A 15,619-nucleotide genomic window follows, 5' to 3' on the forward strand; every position below is an offset into this window, starting at 1 on the left:
AATGACAATCAGATGGTGAGTTAGAAAGATAACTCGAGTGGCTACGAGGAGACTGAACTTATCAGGAGAGACGGAAGTCGAGGAAATCAGGAAGAGCATCTCTCAGCCAGAGCAAAGATGCTGCAGCAAGGTCAGTGGTAAGGAGAGAGGATGGGCTAACTATAAGGAGGCAGAGAAGAACCAACCTGGGGACCACCTGGACGTAGGTGGCAACAGGGAGAAGAGATGGCGACTATGTATAAATCCTTGCCATGGGGAGGAAAGAAAGAACTCGGGCCAAGTTTTGTTTTTTCTTCCCTTTCACTAAACGAGGAGAGATTTTAATTTTTGACATGTGGAGTTTGAGGGGCACGTGGAATATACAAGTTGAATGTCAGTCTAAAGCTCATAGTCTGAATTAGAGATAATGGCCTCAGGGTCACAGCACTATGAAGTCATAATGGGATCAGGAGACCCAGGCAGACCATGATAAGTGAGAAAAGCAGTGGGCAGAGGAAGGACTCCTGGAAAACAGCAGTATTTAACAGGATGACAGAAGAAGAGGCTGTTATAAAGACCGAATAAAAAGTCAAAGGGCTAGAAAAGCAGATATCACAGAAGCCAAGGGAATGGTTTGCAGCAACTGTGAGTGATCACTGCTGTCAAATGCAGGAGAGAGAAGTCCACTAAATCGAGGAATGAAATGTGTACGTGCGATTTAACAAGTAGGAAGCCATAAGTACTCAAATGGGTTAGGCCTCTTGGTTGCAGACAACTGAATCCACTCAAGCTGCTTTAAGCACAAAGGTATTTATTGGAGGGCATTAGACAGTGTACACAATCCCCAGGAGGTCCCAGACACAAAGTTGGAAGTCTTCCTGCCAGGAACAGCAGCTGCGGCCAGGACAAACACCCACCCTCACCATAGGACACTTATAGTGGGAACCCCACTGCCACCTGTGACCAGGTACTAGAACCTTCATCAGAGCTGCTCCAGATGAAGAAAGGCCTTATCAACAGCCTGCAAGAGCCACTCTACCCAGTGCAGCCTCCTTCCAGGATGAGCTTGCTCCGTGCCACCTAACTGAATGCTCGCCTTCAGACTTCTAAAAGCTCACTGTTAGTATCACCTACGTATGTCCTCCACAAATGAAACTTCTGTGAGGCATAAAATGAAGATGGAGTCAAAAAAAAAAGCAAGAATAATCTTTATTCCTTGGAAACACATTTGTAAAAATGTATCAATAAGATTAAAAGATTGAGAACACATTAATTTGTATGCAGCACATACACCGGAGGACCAGCACATCTGCTAAAATGAATACACCTGTAAACAAATATCTTAGGGAGAGTTTATAAGTGATACAGACTCCTCTGTGCAGGGCAGGCAGCTGAGTCCCTCCTTCTGGATAGATTTTTGTGGTAACCCCCCCAAAAAAAAGATCAGATTTGAGCAATGAAATACCTCAAGAGACGTCAATATATCTATTTTTAGGCTTACAATGGGCCAAATTACAATTACACACAGAAAAATGGCCCAAGAATTGATTTCATAGGCCTATCTATTAAGAGAAAAAACGTTTGACTCATGGCTTGAAATGGGGGGAAATAAATATTTTGGTACAAGTGCTAACCTAAAAGACCTTAATTTCTGGTTCTACAAAAAGACTGTGCAACACCCCCCCCCCCCACCATGCTAGTCTACAGAGGACTTTGGCACAACTGCATTAAAATCTTAAATGCTTTCATTTAAGCCATAAATGCACCTCAGATTGCATGTTGCTTTTTAAAAGAGAGAAGTCTAGGGTAAAATCCAACCCTCAAATTCTATAAATTCTGACAATGTATATCCATAATTATGTCTTCTGAAATCATGCAAGTTAGCAGCACCAATCATTAAGAAATTAAAGACTTATTTTTGGACTTGAGCAGCAAATTCTATCAAAACGAATGCTATGCAATTTGTGATTAGTAAAATCTCTAAAACTCAAAGTGGCTAAAACTGTTTTAAGATAGGAAATTCAAAGTCTCCCTGCATTATACAGTATCTAACAAGTTATATACTTTAGCTTCTGAAAGGGGAGCCCTGTTAGAGAAAGAGACCTTGCAGTTTCCCTATGAGATAGTTTAGATGTTATATCCGCAGCCTAAAAATATTAAATTTTAATGAATCACAGAATTTTAGACTTGGAAAGGTCCTTGGTGAACATTTGGTCCAAGCCACTCTTCAGATGAGGAAAATGAGGCCAACAAAAGGGACATGGCTTGTCTAAGATCACACAGGGCAGAGGCTGGACCCCAGCAATCTCCATCCCCCCACCCCCCACCCCACCCCGCCACATCTTACTGGTACTCTCTGCACAGCTATCTTCCTAAGTTTTTCTGGTTTTATTTGGTCCCATTCATTAAATAACAAAAGAAATATCAGGTACAGAGCAATACAATAAACATAGACTTTTACTCCAATTTTAAAATCAGAATATCAAAATGATTCCTGAGCCTTTACCTACCTTCAATTTATCGAGAATGCAGTCAACAGTACATTATGACTAGCTATCATAATTATTTTCAAATATTTACATGGACACTGAAAACACCCTTTCAGAACTAGTCCTTAACGACACTGTTACAATTCATGTGATGCCAAGACACTTTTCATGGAATGGAATGAAACTGTGATGGTGAATGGAAGTGAGATGCTTCAGTCTCTCAAAGCGCGGTCATGAGTTTATCTTGATACATCACACTCTGTACTCCTCCTAAGTTCTTCTGGTTCTGGGTGTGGACATAATCGAAATGGCTGTCATCTCCACTGGCTGATGCTTTCCAATGCGGCCTGTCATCCTGAAAGGATGGCCTGTTTTGTTTGCAGAGTGAATGGTTAGTGGGGGAATGGAAGAAAATTCAGAAATGTGAGTGAAACAACATAAGCACAAAAGGAAATGGGCAGGGAAAAACCACGTGAATGGCGATGGCTGACAACCTGAAATGAAGGGATTTTCTACTCCAAAGTATTTTTAAAATTCAGACACGGGTCCTCTATCAATTCCAGGTGGAAAAAAGCTCAGTCTGTGGTTGTGCCATCCTCCCTCAACAGGTGTCTGGTGATCAGGTCAGTCTGGGGAAAGCTAGGGGAAGGTGAAAAAGATTCCTTAATAGGGGACTTCTCAGGGCTGTTATACTAATGTGCCCTGTGAATGCTGATGCAGCATTTGCCACAGGTGTGGGACCCATAAACTTTCTTTTCCTGGGGTAGGTATCTCAGGCAGTGCTTCTCTAACTTTGGAGAGCCTGATAAAACCCAAAATGCTGGGCCCCACCCGAGTCTGATCCAGTAGGTCTCGGGTGGGGCTGCATTCACAAGCTCCCAGGTGATGGATGCTATGCTGCCAGGCAGGCAGGCCACCTGAGAGGGCCCTGGTCCAGCCTTCCTCAGAATTCCTGTTGTGAAATGCTGGGCGAGGTCATGCCTCAGAAGGAAACTAATAAGATAAACTAGGCAGTAAGAAGTATAACATTCTGTAAAAACAAGATTAATAAAAATAGCATTTCTATAACTCTCTTCCGTTTCTCATGTCTGGAAAATAAACTGCCTTTGCAATACAGAAACATTTAGAATTATGACTCCACTGCTTTAACCTATTTTAAAAAGTTACACGAGTATCAAGTGTTTATGATAAAACTGCACTGCAAATGTGGATTCCCCGGCAAACATGGTAAGAACTATCAAGAACCAAGTGCTCTCATCTGCCTTGCTCTAACCAGGTTTATTTCCATCACTCTGTCCTCTGTACTTTCTGAAAGCGCAAGGCTAGAAACCTCACCACCAAGAAATAACTACGCAAACTGAATTCACCAACTATGTTTCTGAAAGAGCTTCACACATAAACACCAATTAAAGCTGATCTTAAAAGGAACATTTGCCTTTACAAAGCTAGCATTAAAACACTCTCAAGCCTAACTATAAACACAAGGCAGGTGCCAGTTTACTTAGGGAGGGTTGTGGTAGGTTAGGGCAGAGGTGAATAAACACAGCCCTCAAACTAAATCCCACTTACCGTCTATTTTCGTAAATAGGTTTTATTGGAACACAGCCACACCCATTCATTTATCTATGGTCTGTGGCTGCTTTCAAGTTACAATGGTAGGGCTAAGTAATTGTGACAGAAACCGTGAAGCTGACGCTGAAAGTATGGACTATATAGCCCTTCACAGAAAAAAAGTTTACTGACCGCTGGGTTTAGAAAAAAGATCCACTACTTAAAAGCAACCCCCCACTCCATCCCTGAAAAAAATCCTTTCAAAAAACCCACAACAAAAATCCCCAAGCTTTAGTTACATTTTTAGTAAATGAATTCTCAGGACAGGAAAACATGACTTAGAAATTTTAAGTAACATTGCTAAGACAAAAACAAACCCAAAATATCTGAGGTTAAAATGACTTTAAAAAAAAACAATTCATTTTTATGTCATAAAGCGTAACTTTAGCAAATCCAGACTCTCTCCTGGCTTCTTTTGCTTTGCAAATGATTAATCTCTGCCATGACAAGGCAACTCTTAACAGTTGTTGCTGATGCAGACTCTCAATTCATGACTAAGTAGAATTTGAACTTTTCCGGAGAAAAGGAGAACTTGTGAAAAGACAGCTCTGTGAGCTCAAGCACTTACCTCACATTTGGAGAGTGAGGGTGCCACCGGGGCTGGCTGGGGTGGATATTGGGATGATACTGAGGCTAGAAAGAAAATACCAAACGTGATTATTCGATGACCTTTTGATTTCAATGGTTTTCATTCACTTTCTCTTTTACTGGCATCCACCCCAGGAGCCCAGGGGGCTGTGAATGGAAAGGCTATAACTGAACCCTGGCTGGGGGGGAAGCACACGTTTCCCAGGACGATCACATTTCCTGTGACAAAAGCTGGGGGCTGGGAAGCTGCCCTTGGAAGAAAGGTGGAAGCATCTGCCTTGCAAGGGTCCCCTGGAGTACCCAGGACAGGCAATAGTCATGTCTCCCAAGGGAACAGACAAAAGGTGCCACCAGAAAGACAGGGAGAATGGTGGGCAATGTCTTTCTTCAGAAACAATTTTTGTCATTGCTGAAAATGACGCCAGCCATGGGTAACAGTTACGTCTGCTCACAGACAGGGACTGGACAGGGATGCCAGGGCCTTTGGGAGCACGCTTTCTTTCTCCCTTGTTTAAGCAATAAAAATAATTTTCTAAAATGCGATCCCAAACCATCCAGAGCACTTATTATCCTGATAAAATGGAAGGAAGAGATTTGTCCATTTTAAGATGAGAAAATAGATCCAGACGGGTGACTCATGAAATGACCCGGGGTGAAGATGAGATGGGGCTGGCTGGGTAGCAAGCTGCCTATCCACTTCTCACCTGCAGAGGGCAGTAGTTCTAGACACAGCTCGAAGCCACGAGGCTTCCCAAGGCTAAACTTTCTACCTGGCAAATTATGCCCTCCTGACATTTAAGTCACTACAGTCTTGTCACCATTACTCTTTTAATTATTTCTTCACCTTCTTCTCCCTTCCCTGCTGCTTTGGATAATAAGCAGAAGGCGGTTCTCTGTTATGGAAAATTCTCAGCAATTCTGTTCATTCAGTTTTCATGGACCTGAGATGCCCTCCCTGCCTATTCTGTATTCCAGAGAACTCTCCCCTTCAAAGATGTCTGTCAGCAAGCTAAGTCTGCAGCCCCCAAAAGGACATGCTGCAGGAAGAAGGAACCTGGAGAAGATATCTCAGTAGCAGAATTTGAGGGCTGACCAGGGCTTTAGAATATCCCTGATGCATTCTCTTCACATTTCCCTCTCTTACGCGGATACAGAAACCCAGCAAGTTTAGATGATTTGTCCAAAGCCAAACTGTTTAAGGGGTTTTAGTCACACAGCCAGGCCCCAAGTGAGGCTCCATCAACTGTGTCTTCAACCAAAGAGGACGACTGAGAATAGAAACAGACCTTTTGATGTACTGCCTGTCTTCAAAGCGAACCAAAAATATTCAAATCAGGGTGGGTACCTTACCCACAAAGACCCAGAAGAAGGAAATTCCAGAACCTTCCTTGGTCTCCCTTGGTAATTTATGCACACTCTAAAGCAGTCAAGGAGTAGTTTAACAATGTTAACCCAGAAGGTTCTCAACCAGGGTGGTTATGTCCTCCTGGGGACAACTGGAAATGTGTGTATGTGTGTTTTTGCTTCTCACAATGACTGGAGGTTACCTTTAACTATTGGGCAGAGAAGAGGGAAGCTGAACATCATGTAACTCTAGAGACAGTCCCAAACAATGAAGAACTGTCCGTCCCAAATGCCAATAGTGTCCTCTTCGGGAACACAGCAATCCATCCTTTGCAGCTGGCTAACCTTCCTGAGCTCAGAATAAGATAAATGCTGTAAGCCCGTCATAGCCTTTTGAACACCTTTCTCAGCAGTCCGATGCTTATCGGGCCACTTCTCAGGACGTTCTCTTCCCGGTCAATTGACTCCCAAAGCCCAAAGCTTGACAGAGCAACACAACCTCTACGACTGGCAGGGTACAGACGCCCAGTGGTTGCGAAGCTGGAGAATAACAACATGTAGGTGACAGTTTGTGTAGATCTGATTCCAACAAGCCATCATCTGGGTGCTCACTCTGAGCAGCGCGTGCAGAGTGAGATCCCCCACGAGGCTGGTGGGGAGACGGCAGGGGCAGCGCTGCGCTGGGACTGCTTTGCCTCATTTATTTTAATTTTGTTCTCTCCTGCAAGCAGTAAATCACCCATTAGCAACTCTTCCCTTCCCCCACAACATTCCAGCCACTCACACCTGAAAATCCCTCAAAAACAAACAAACCAACAAACAATCTGTGAATAAGAAGATTCAAGAACTTAGAGAAGGCAAGGAGATGGGGAAACCTGGCCTTTCCCCAACCGGGTACAAAGCACCTTTTATGTGTTATTTCCTAAAACTCAGAAGTCATGTCTAGGGCCTGCACATTCAGAATGGATTTCATGTAGAGAAGACAGTATCACAATTTCCTTCTGCAACATAATTTGGAGACCTAGTCGAGAGAATGCACAGAGAGGATCCCCCCCTCATCTAAGGGATTAATATCTACGGTACCAAAAGATCAAGAATGAGACTAGAATCAGGTTCCAAAGTGAACCCATTGGAGGGTAGCTTTGTTACTTGTGACATTCAAAATCAGACTGGTGATAGAAACCTGGGAGAGCAGTGTCCCTTGGACAGTCACACCTGCCCAGGACAAAAAAGCTGATTCCAAGTAAGGAGGCCACCAGACAGGGATGCTGCCTCTAAGTACAGACAAATGACAACCTGGGAAGCAAAGCACACGTCATCACTCCAGGGTTCCCCCACCTGGGGTTCCTTGCAACCACTTTCAGAGCTTTGAAGCTCTCATATACCCAGATCCCCCACTCCCCAACCCCCCCCCCTCCCCCAGCGTTTCTGATTCAATCAGTCCAGGGTGAAGCCCAAGCACTGGTTATTTTTTTAAAGCTTGCCAGATGGTTTTCATGTGCAGAAGGGCTGAGAACTGGTGTCAAGTGAGACGATCAGAGAGACTCTGGGGCAGAGAGGGCTTCTGAAGCGGACTCTGAAGGATATTTTCATGCGCAGATAGGTAGGAGGCAAAGGAATCCCAGGCAGAAGAGTATGGACAAAGGAACGGTGGGAAGAAATTAGGGGGCAAGATATGGGATTCTCAGAGAGCTAAACATATGTTGTGTGATGAGGAGCCGTGAGAAATACATATAGAAAAGGAAGGCAGAGCTTGGTTGTAGAAGACTGTGAATGGCCAGCGAGAGCTACTCACAGGTAGGTTTGCAGGCCCTGGCGGAAAGAGCAGAACTGCAGCCACGGAAACCTATCTGTGCTCCTTCTGCAGGCAACAGGCCTAGCATAATGCTTCACAAAGGTTCTAGAAACCACCATCCCATTGATGTCAATGGGTACACCACCAGTGGGTAGAAAAAAGGGAGCTGAGGAGAGAGGCTAGTTTTTTTATTGAGAGGGGAGTGTCCAATAATCAAATAATCTTGGGGAAAAAGTAAAACGTGTCTTTTTTTTGCAGGATTTCTCAGTACTTTTGACACCCCAATGGATGCTGTAAGACCCAAAAAGGGGAATGAAGGATGCAACATTTCCCGAACATGTGACCAAGACGACCTTTCCTGGAGGCACACCTCAAGCGACTCGTGTTCCCTGGGCCTAGAACACACTTTGGCAAAACGCGGCCTCACTTGAGTGCCCCTAAGAGGTTGTTTGACCACCCAGAAACTTAAACATATGTGCCTGCTGCTTGCCAGTGGACAAGGTTAAGAGAAACGGGCAGAAGGCCAAGAAGAAGCAGGGGTCAGGAGGAAGACTCCCCTCTTATTTTCTCAGAAAAACATGCTATCATTTCTTTAAAATCTGATTATAAACATAATGACTGCTCAATATGGAAGTTTAGAAACTTTAAAGAAGTATTGCATGAAAAGCTTTAGAAGCAATGATCTTACCTGGTAATTATGGACTTCAGGATTTGATTTAGAGCTAAAGGAAAGAAAAATCACAATGTTATCAGGTTGTAAAGCGGCAGTTATTACTGATTCACAAGCATACCTCAGAGATATAACATTACAGGTTCACTTCCAGACCACCCACCGCAATAAAGCGAGTCTCAAAATAAAGTGAGTCATAATCTTTTTGCTGGTGGAGGGTCTTGCCTTCAATATGTTAAAACACAAACACAATGCCTGAAAAGTGCAATAAAGCGAAGCACATTAAAACAAGGTATAGCCATATTCAACAATAAAAAACTAACCCTAAATGCGGCCTACTCTGTTAGGAACTTTCATGAATACTATTCATTTTGGTTATTAGCTGCTTAAAGTGAACATACAACTGAGGAAACCAAACAGCAACTTTCATTTGTCACTTTAGAGCTCACAAATAGAAACAAGTAGGTAATGTGCCAGTGTCCTATTTGTGATGTCACGTTTTGGTGGCAAAAAGGAAGTCTGCCCACTTGGGCAAACCGAGTAATTTTGGCTCCCATTCCAGATCTGCCCTGGCATTGCTGGGTGGCCCACAGCCCCAGGCAGCTCTAGGGATGCCCCGAGTTTTCTCCAGCTGGATGGAAAGCCACCAGCCACTTCTGAGCACCCGCCACCATAGGTTCCACTGTCATCAACAACGTGGCCGTGAGCTGGCCACCCCTTTGGAATGTTCATTCCATACAAGGCTCTGTACTGGGAACCTCACATCTGTTATTATTTAATCCACGCAAAAGGCTATGAGGTCAATCAATGTTACCACCTCATTTCACAGATAAAAGACCGGTTGCCTCACAGAGAAGTTAGGAAACCTGCTCAGGTTCTGTCTGCTAATCAATGGCAGAGCCAGGGCTGGAATGGACGTCTGCTCAGTCCCAAAGTCTCTACTGTTTCCATTAAGCCGAGAAGTTTCCGGGCTCCTTGTGCATGATCCTATTTTGATGGACTCTGAAGTATAACTACTCCGCTAAAAACGATGGATGGCAAAGGTTGGTGTAAAACACAATGTGTTTAATACGCAAGCTTGGCATCTCTGCTAGAAAAACCACACACACAGCACAATCACCGGGCTGTGTTGCTAGGGTGGTGTGCTTGAAATCAAGGTTTATTGCTTCTCCAACAACGAGAGGGAGACATATCATTGTTATGAGTCTTGCTTGGGGTCTAAATGGCTCTGTGTTCCAGTGTTCAGAGAGAGCCAGGCTCTGGGCCAGATTCACCTCCAGCTGAATTGCATCAGGAAGGTTAAGTGTTCTGCCAGGTGCTATTTTTCTGGTATCACCTCTGTAGCCCAGAGCACAGTTTCATCCCTGGCTCCCATAGCAATCCTACTCACTCTGGAGCCCACAGGCTGCAAAGAGCAATTGAATAGCTGCAGACAGTGGTTATTAGCTCATTTGTTCCTAAAGGGTATATTTACCTGGGTTTTTATTTATTTTTTTGGTGGAGATTTGTTTTTACTTTGTTTTGGTTCCCAATATATGTAATCTCCACTAGACACTAAGTGGAAAATGTAATTATATTAGGGAAAAGCAAACAAAACAAGCACTTCCTTAGAGAGCAAAGGAAAGAAATGTAACTCACAAACCTCTGAGAATTAAAAGCAACAGGCGTTGACAGGTGGAGAAAGGTGTAACTACTATTAGCAACTACCTGCCACAGGGATCCTAGAGATAGGGCAAGCCTGAAAGCCTAAACCGAACCCATGCAGGAACCATGCAACCTCCTCCCACCCTAAGCGGGGCAGGACATGACGCACAGCAGTTCTTCTGGACCTCTGATCCCCTTCATTAGATGCTGAGAGCTGAACCCACACACAAGACTCAGACACTTGACTCCTAGCAGAATGGCACTGCAGGTAGAGTTTGGAATCAGAGACATGAGGCTGAGTCTCCAGCTGTGTGATGCAAGGGGCTGGTTATGTTCTCTAGAACCTTGGGGGTCCATGAAGGTGCCTTGGGGTTCCCTGAGGGGGGCAGATGAGTAGCAGGCATTGGCCCCTCCGTCCCCACTCGGCTTCATCCCTAGAAACTCCACTTTCATCCTGTTTTCTATGTCAGGTTTCTTCTGGGGGGTGAAAATCTGAGGCTAAACAAGTTTGAAAAACCGCTGATCTAGTTCAACCTCCTTGTTTTCAGATGAGAAAATGGAGGCCCAGGAAAGGGAAAGCCAAGGCCCCAGAGCTGGGTCAGAGCCACGCTGGGGCTGGGCGGGAGGTCTCCAGATCCCTCGGCCAGCGATCTCACCACTACCCTGGGCGCTGGCTACCCGTTCCACCTCACGCCGTGCTCTGCCAACTGTCCAGAGTGCATGGACAGCCGCGCTGTGCTGACCTCAAAGACCACCATCCCTAACAGCCAAGACCTGTGCAAGTTGAGAGGCTCGCTAAACTGTGCTACTACTGGTCAGTGGCTGGAGCTTGGACGCAAGAGCTGAAATAACTACACTGTGTCATTCTCTCGCATGACAGCTGTGCACTTACTAAGTCAGAACTCACATAAGAGAACAGTTGTTCCAGAGGAAGAAGAGCATATACAAGGCAGGAGAATGGTTCTCACCTGGGCTGCACAGCAGAATCACTCGGGAGCTTTCAAAACCACAGAGATCTGGGTCCCACCCTGTTTCTTAGCCTGGGGTGTAGCCTGCTGAGGGCACGTGTCCAAGCTCACTGGGTGATTCCAATGTACAGCAAAGACCCAGAAAGAACACCTGTGCGAGGGAAGGGGCTGCGAGCTACGCCCCGTAGGCCAAACCTGGCCTACCTGCGATTGTGAGTCAAGTTTCTGGCACACTTATGTGTTGTCTATGGTGGCTTTCGTGTTCCAGAGACAGAGCTGAGTACTTATGAAAAGTGAGAGGATGGCCTGCAAAGTTTAAAATATTTCCTATGTGGCACTTGATAGAAAAAGTCTGCTGACTCCTGAGCCAGAGATTTGGTCTTGTGACAAGTACTCTTTCCTGCAGGAATTTCAATAAAGGTGTGTGATAAAGGTCTTCTCTGTTATATGACTGTAAGAGCTCCCTGTCATTGGGCGAAGCCTGCCTCTGCTCTCGCGTAGCTTTTGCTCGAGAGCATGGCCTTTCTTTCTTCTCATCCCTGCCTGCAGTGCCATTAGCACCGTGTGCTATACACATTCCAATTGCCTTTATCACCCACTGTTATAATCAACAAAGCACAGAGCTACTCAAACAAGGCAGCCGTGTTTTCTAAAAAAACAAAACAAACTGTCTTGGAACATTCTATTGTGTACTTATTGAAAGCCATGGAGATGGTATAGCCAGGCAGCAGAAAAAGACAAAAAAAAAAAAAATCAGGAGACTCACCCGGTGGTTTAATTGTATTAAGGAAAAAGTCAACATTGAAAGTAAATATGATAATTAGAGAAAAGAGCTGTCCCCCAGAGTCTGGGGGGGCACTTACCAGATCTGAGCTGCAATCACTGGGTTGCTTGCTTTAAAACAAAACAAAACAAACAAATAAAAAAAACACAGAGATATGATATCATGAGCTTTATCACTTTTACCATGCGTTAACAATGACAAAGAAAGAGATTTCCTGATCTAAGAGCGGCCTCAACTCCAGGAGGCAGCATCTTCACGTGGGCTACTGCTCCTTTCTGGAGGAAGAGTAACCGGCCTTCCCTCCGTGCCCTGCTCTCGCAATCACTCAGTGAAGCCTCACTGACTGAGCACATTCCCAGGGCCAGAGATGAGAGACCCAGTCCTTGCTCTCAAGGAACTCAGTCTTGACGCAGAGACAGAGAGGCATGAAGGTGGTAAAGGCTGAACTACAAGCATGAATTTACTGGGGACCTCCGGGCAGTCACGGCTGCTGGAGCGGGGGTGTGAGTCTGCGGAAGGGCCCACGCAGAGAGACAGAGTTCATCTGTCAAGACCCCGTTTCATTGTAAAAAGGATGCGGCCTGGGAAACCATTAAAAGCTTCACAAAGATGCCAGACCTCTGGCTGGAGACAATGTCAGTAAAATAAAGGAGGGAATGAGGATGGAGACCAGGAAGGTAAGTGGCAGAGAAGCACAGAAGCTGGAGCCTGGAAGAGTTCTAAAGCCATCGCTTTACGGGGTCAAGCCGTAAGATGCCACCTGTCCCCTGTGGCAGCCATACCAAGGGGTCTTTCCCTGTGTGCCTGGACCCATGTCCAGGGACTGGGAGCTCACTACTGTTTTCAGATAGCAGTACGTGGGGACAGTCAACAAGTTTTTCCTTCTACCCAGGTATTTCTGGACAACTGTGACCCCAATGGACTACAGCACAAGCATAATGCCCGTCAGGGAGTAACACAGCCCTTGGGGCAGAGAGCGTGCCCACCCCTCACTATCCCCCAGCCCTTAACTTGGTTACTCCCACTTCCTGTAATCAATCACCCTTCACCAACGGGCTCCCTTCTCTGGGCACACCTCATCCTCCGGTTTTTTTGAAGGTGAGGTCAGCATTTCCTGGGCTCTGGGTGTTTTTCTCCACTAAAGCAGCCAAGAATGACTTTAGAGCATTTCCGGCTGCCAGGCTATTGCATAGTTGGTCCACAAAGGAAGGAAAGAGTGGGGAACACAAGGTTGAAGACTCTAGAAGGGGAAAGGATAGGTGCCAGGGCCCACCAAGGCCCACAACGTCCTGAGTTATACAAGACAAAAAATACGGAATGGCCACGATGAGTAAACAATACGTAGGAGGGGGCGAGGGGAGCTGAGAAGGCAGAGGCCCTGCTATAAAAGCGCCCACAATTTAGTGCTAAGCTGGGTGTCCTGAATGGAGGAGAAATCACAGGTGGACAAAGGAGAGCTACTTGACAGGGCCTGGAGGCTGGGTTTAAACAGAAAGGAGGCTGGCTTGCTCCTTCTATGACTGAACCTGAACCTGATATCAGCCTCATGCTGGTGTGAGGCCACTGCAGCAAATGACACGACAAGGCTTGGGGAGTTCTGGGAGTGGGGGAGGGGCAGGCATCTAGGACCAGGCTACATTCAAGGGCAGGGTGTGTTTGAACTATCCATGGGACCTGAGCCCAATATTTAAAATCTGCTTGTATATGGTCAAAATTCTGGTTAGCGTGAGACTGATGTCCTCGCTTGCAATTCCAAGAGGGAAGAGACAAGGGACTGTTTTTCCCACCAAGACACAGTATCATCTTCCATAGGCAAGAAACGTATTAGCCTATGATATTCTGAGGTCCCTGGTCCAAAAGAAAAGAAATGTGGAAAACGGGGAGAAGGAAATGAACACATCCAGTGGGAAAGATTCAAGACAGCAGATGGCCCAAATGTCCCCATTCCCATTAAGAGAATCCCCCAGGGGTGTTTCTTAAAAGAAAGCTTTGGAAAACTCAGAGATACAGAGAACAAACTGATGGTTGCCAGAGGGGAAGGGGTGGGTGGATGGGTGGAAAAGGGGGAGGGGCTTAAGAAGTACAAACTTCCAGTTCTAAGTCACAGGGATGTCATGTATCACACAGAAAATACAGTCAATAAGATCGTAATGACTGTGTATGGTGACAGGTGGTTACTAGACTTACTGTGGTGATCACTTTGTAGGGTATATAAATGTCGAATTGCTATGTTGTACACCTGAAACTAATGTAACATTGTATGCCAACTATAACTAAAAATAACATTTTAAAATGAATAAAAATAAAAGGCTTTGGAATGACAGAGCAGAACAGTAGACAGTTCCTTCAAAATCTGCTTCACCAAGCTCCTTGGGGATTAACCAACCAAATTACAATGTAAAATACCAAGGCAGAATGAAAAACACACAACCTTTGAATGTCGAATGTCTCCGGGATGGATAGCGTTTACTAGGCTTCCTCTCAAAGGTGCTGGTTCTCCGTAACCGGGCGCCATGTGTAGCTTGATATTCCGTCCGCCCACTGGAAAGTAAATATTTTATTGAATGTCACCACCAATATTAGAATATCAGTCCGTTATACTTATTTAAAAGTGAACTTTTATTTCTAAAAGCTCCAACATCAATTTCAACTTATCATGACTTGTTTGGTAAAGACACACATTAAATTCCACCTTCTATTTGGAAATAAAATCACCTTTGCCAAACGCGGGCTGTATTACAGGGACAGGTATTTCCATCAAAGGACAGAACCTGCAATTTAGGTACCAGCCACTTGGCTGCACAAACCAAGCTGGTTCGAGTACTTGGAACATCGAAGAGAACACGGATTTGCACATATAATAACCTTTCATAAAACACATTATGTAGACATTTAAATCTTTGCAAAGGCTGTTATCAATGACCACTTAACTAAACCTTGGCTGTCTTTGCTATGCCAAGAGCAACATTGCTTCTTTCACCAAGGCTTTCTGGGTTTCAACCAACGTGCTGCCCAGCTGCAGTTTCCAAGAGGCACGGTGCTGCTGTCTGATCTGTCACTGCTTCATTCCAGCCACTGTCAGTTCATGATTTTTCATACAGAAGGAGCCACGAGCCACTTGCCACCTGCCCGAAGTGCCTCCAGGGGGCGACTTCATCTCCAAACTCCCCTGTGTTCTTCCTCTTTTCAAAGAGCAGAAGGGAGCCTGGTCTGGGCCAAATCCTGGGGGAGTTTCCTCTCAGGATGGAAAAGCCTGCCTTGGCAACCACCCCCACTGTCCTTCCCTTTGGAAGCACTCACTTCCACTAGAACAGACATTAGCATACAGTGCGATATCTCCGCTAACCTTTGTAGTTCTGACATTCGCCAGCCTCCTCAGAATCCTGAGTCAATTCTCAGAAAGGACTTGTTTTTCTTCCCTCCCTTGCAGCATTTAAAAGTACGTTCAAACAAAATAATTCTTTAAACACAAGTGCACAGCCATTTCCTTGCACAGCAGATACATTTGAAATGAGCAAATCTTTTGGCATTTTAAACAGAGTTCAAGGACATGCCATGTGTGGGTAGAGGTTATGAAACATGTGAAGTCTTAAATCTTGTAACAGCTATTCTCAGATCTGTAAATGTGCCTCAGAAATCAAGCTTGGGAGTGCATTTATAAAATGCACTTTCCCAGGCCTTATTCAGACATGCACATGTGGGCACCCATGGATTCAGACGAGGTCAGAAATCCTCCTTTTTCACAAA

At 45.2% G+C, this 15,619-nt stretch overlaps 1 protein-coding gene across 7 annotated transcripts in view; it reads right to left on the minus strand.

Moving 5' to 3' along the window:
• EPB41L4B (erythrocyte membrane protein band 4.1 like 4B) overlaps positions 1 to 15,619 on the minus strand; it is a 117,036-nt gene that overhangs the window by 47,470 nt on the left and 53,947 nt on the right. For 6 of the 7 annotated variants that reach the window (XM_074330804.1, XM_074330803.1, XM_074330802.1 and 3 more), the window contains 4 exons: positions 14,304 to 14,413; positions 11,952 to 11,982; positions 8,495 to 8,528; positions 4,648 to 4,712 (listed from right to left, as the gene is read on the minus strand). In XM_074330804.1, coding sequence (XP_074186905.1) covers positions 4,648 to 4,712; positions 8,495 to 8,528; positions 11,952 to 11,982; positions 14,304 to 14,413 — 240 coding nt within the window. Of the gene's footprint in view, positions 1 to 1,170; positions 2,837 to 4,647; positions 4,713 to 8,494; positions 8,529 to 11,951; positions 11,983 to 14,303; positions 14,414 to 15,619 lie in introns of those variants that run through there. The other variant, XM_074330806.1, reaches the window with a different exon arrangement.

This window comes from Rhinolophus sinicus, linkage group LG04 (genome assembly GCF_036562045.2).
Source record: "Rhinolophus sinicus isolate RSC01 linkage group LG04, ASM3656204v1, whole genome shotgun sequence".
Classification (NCBI taxonomy): domain Eukaryota; kingdom Metazoa; phylum Chordata; class Mammalia; order Chiroptera; family Rhinolophidae; genus Rhinolophus; species Rhinolophus sinicus.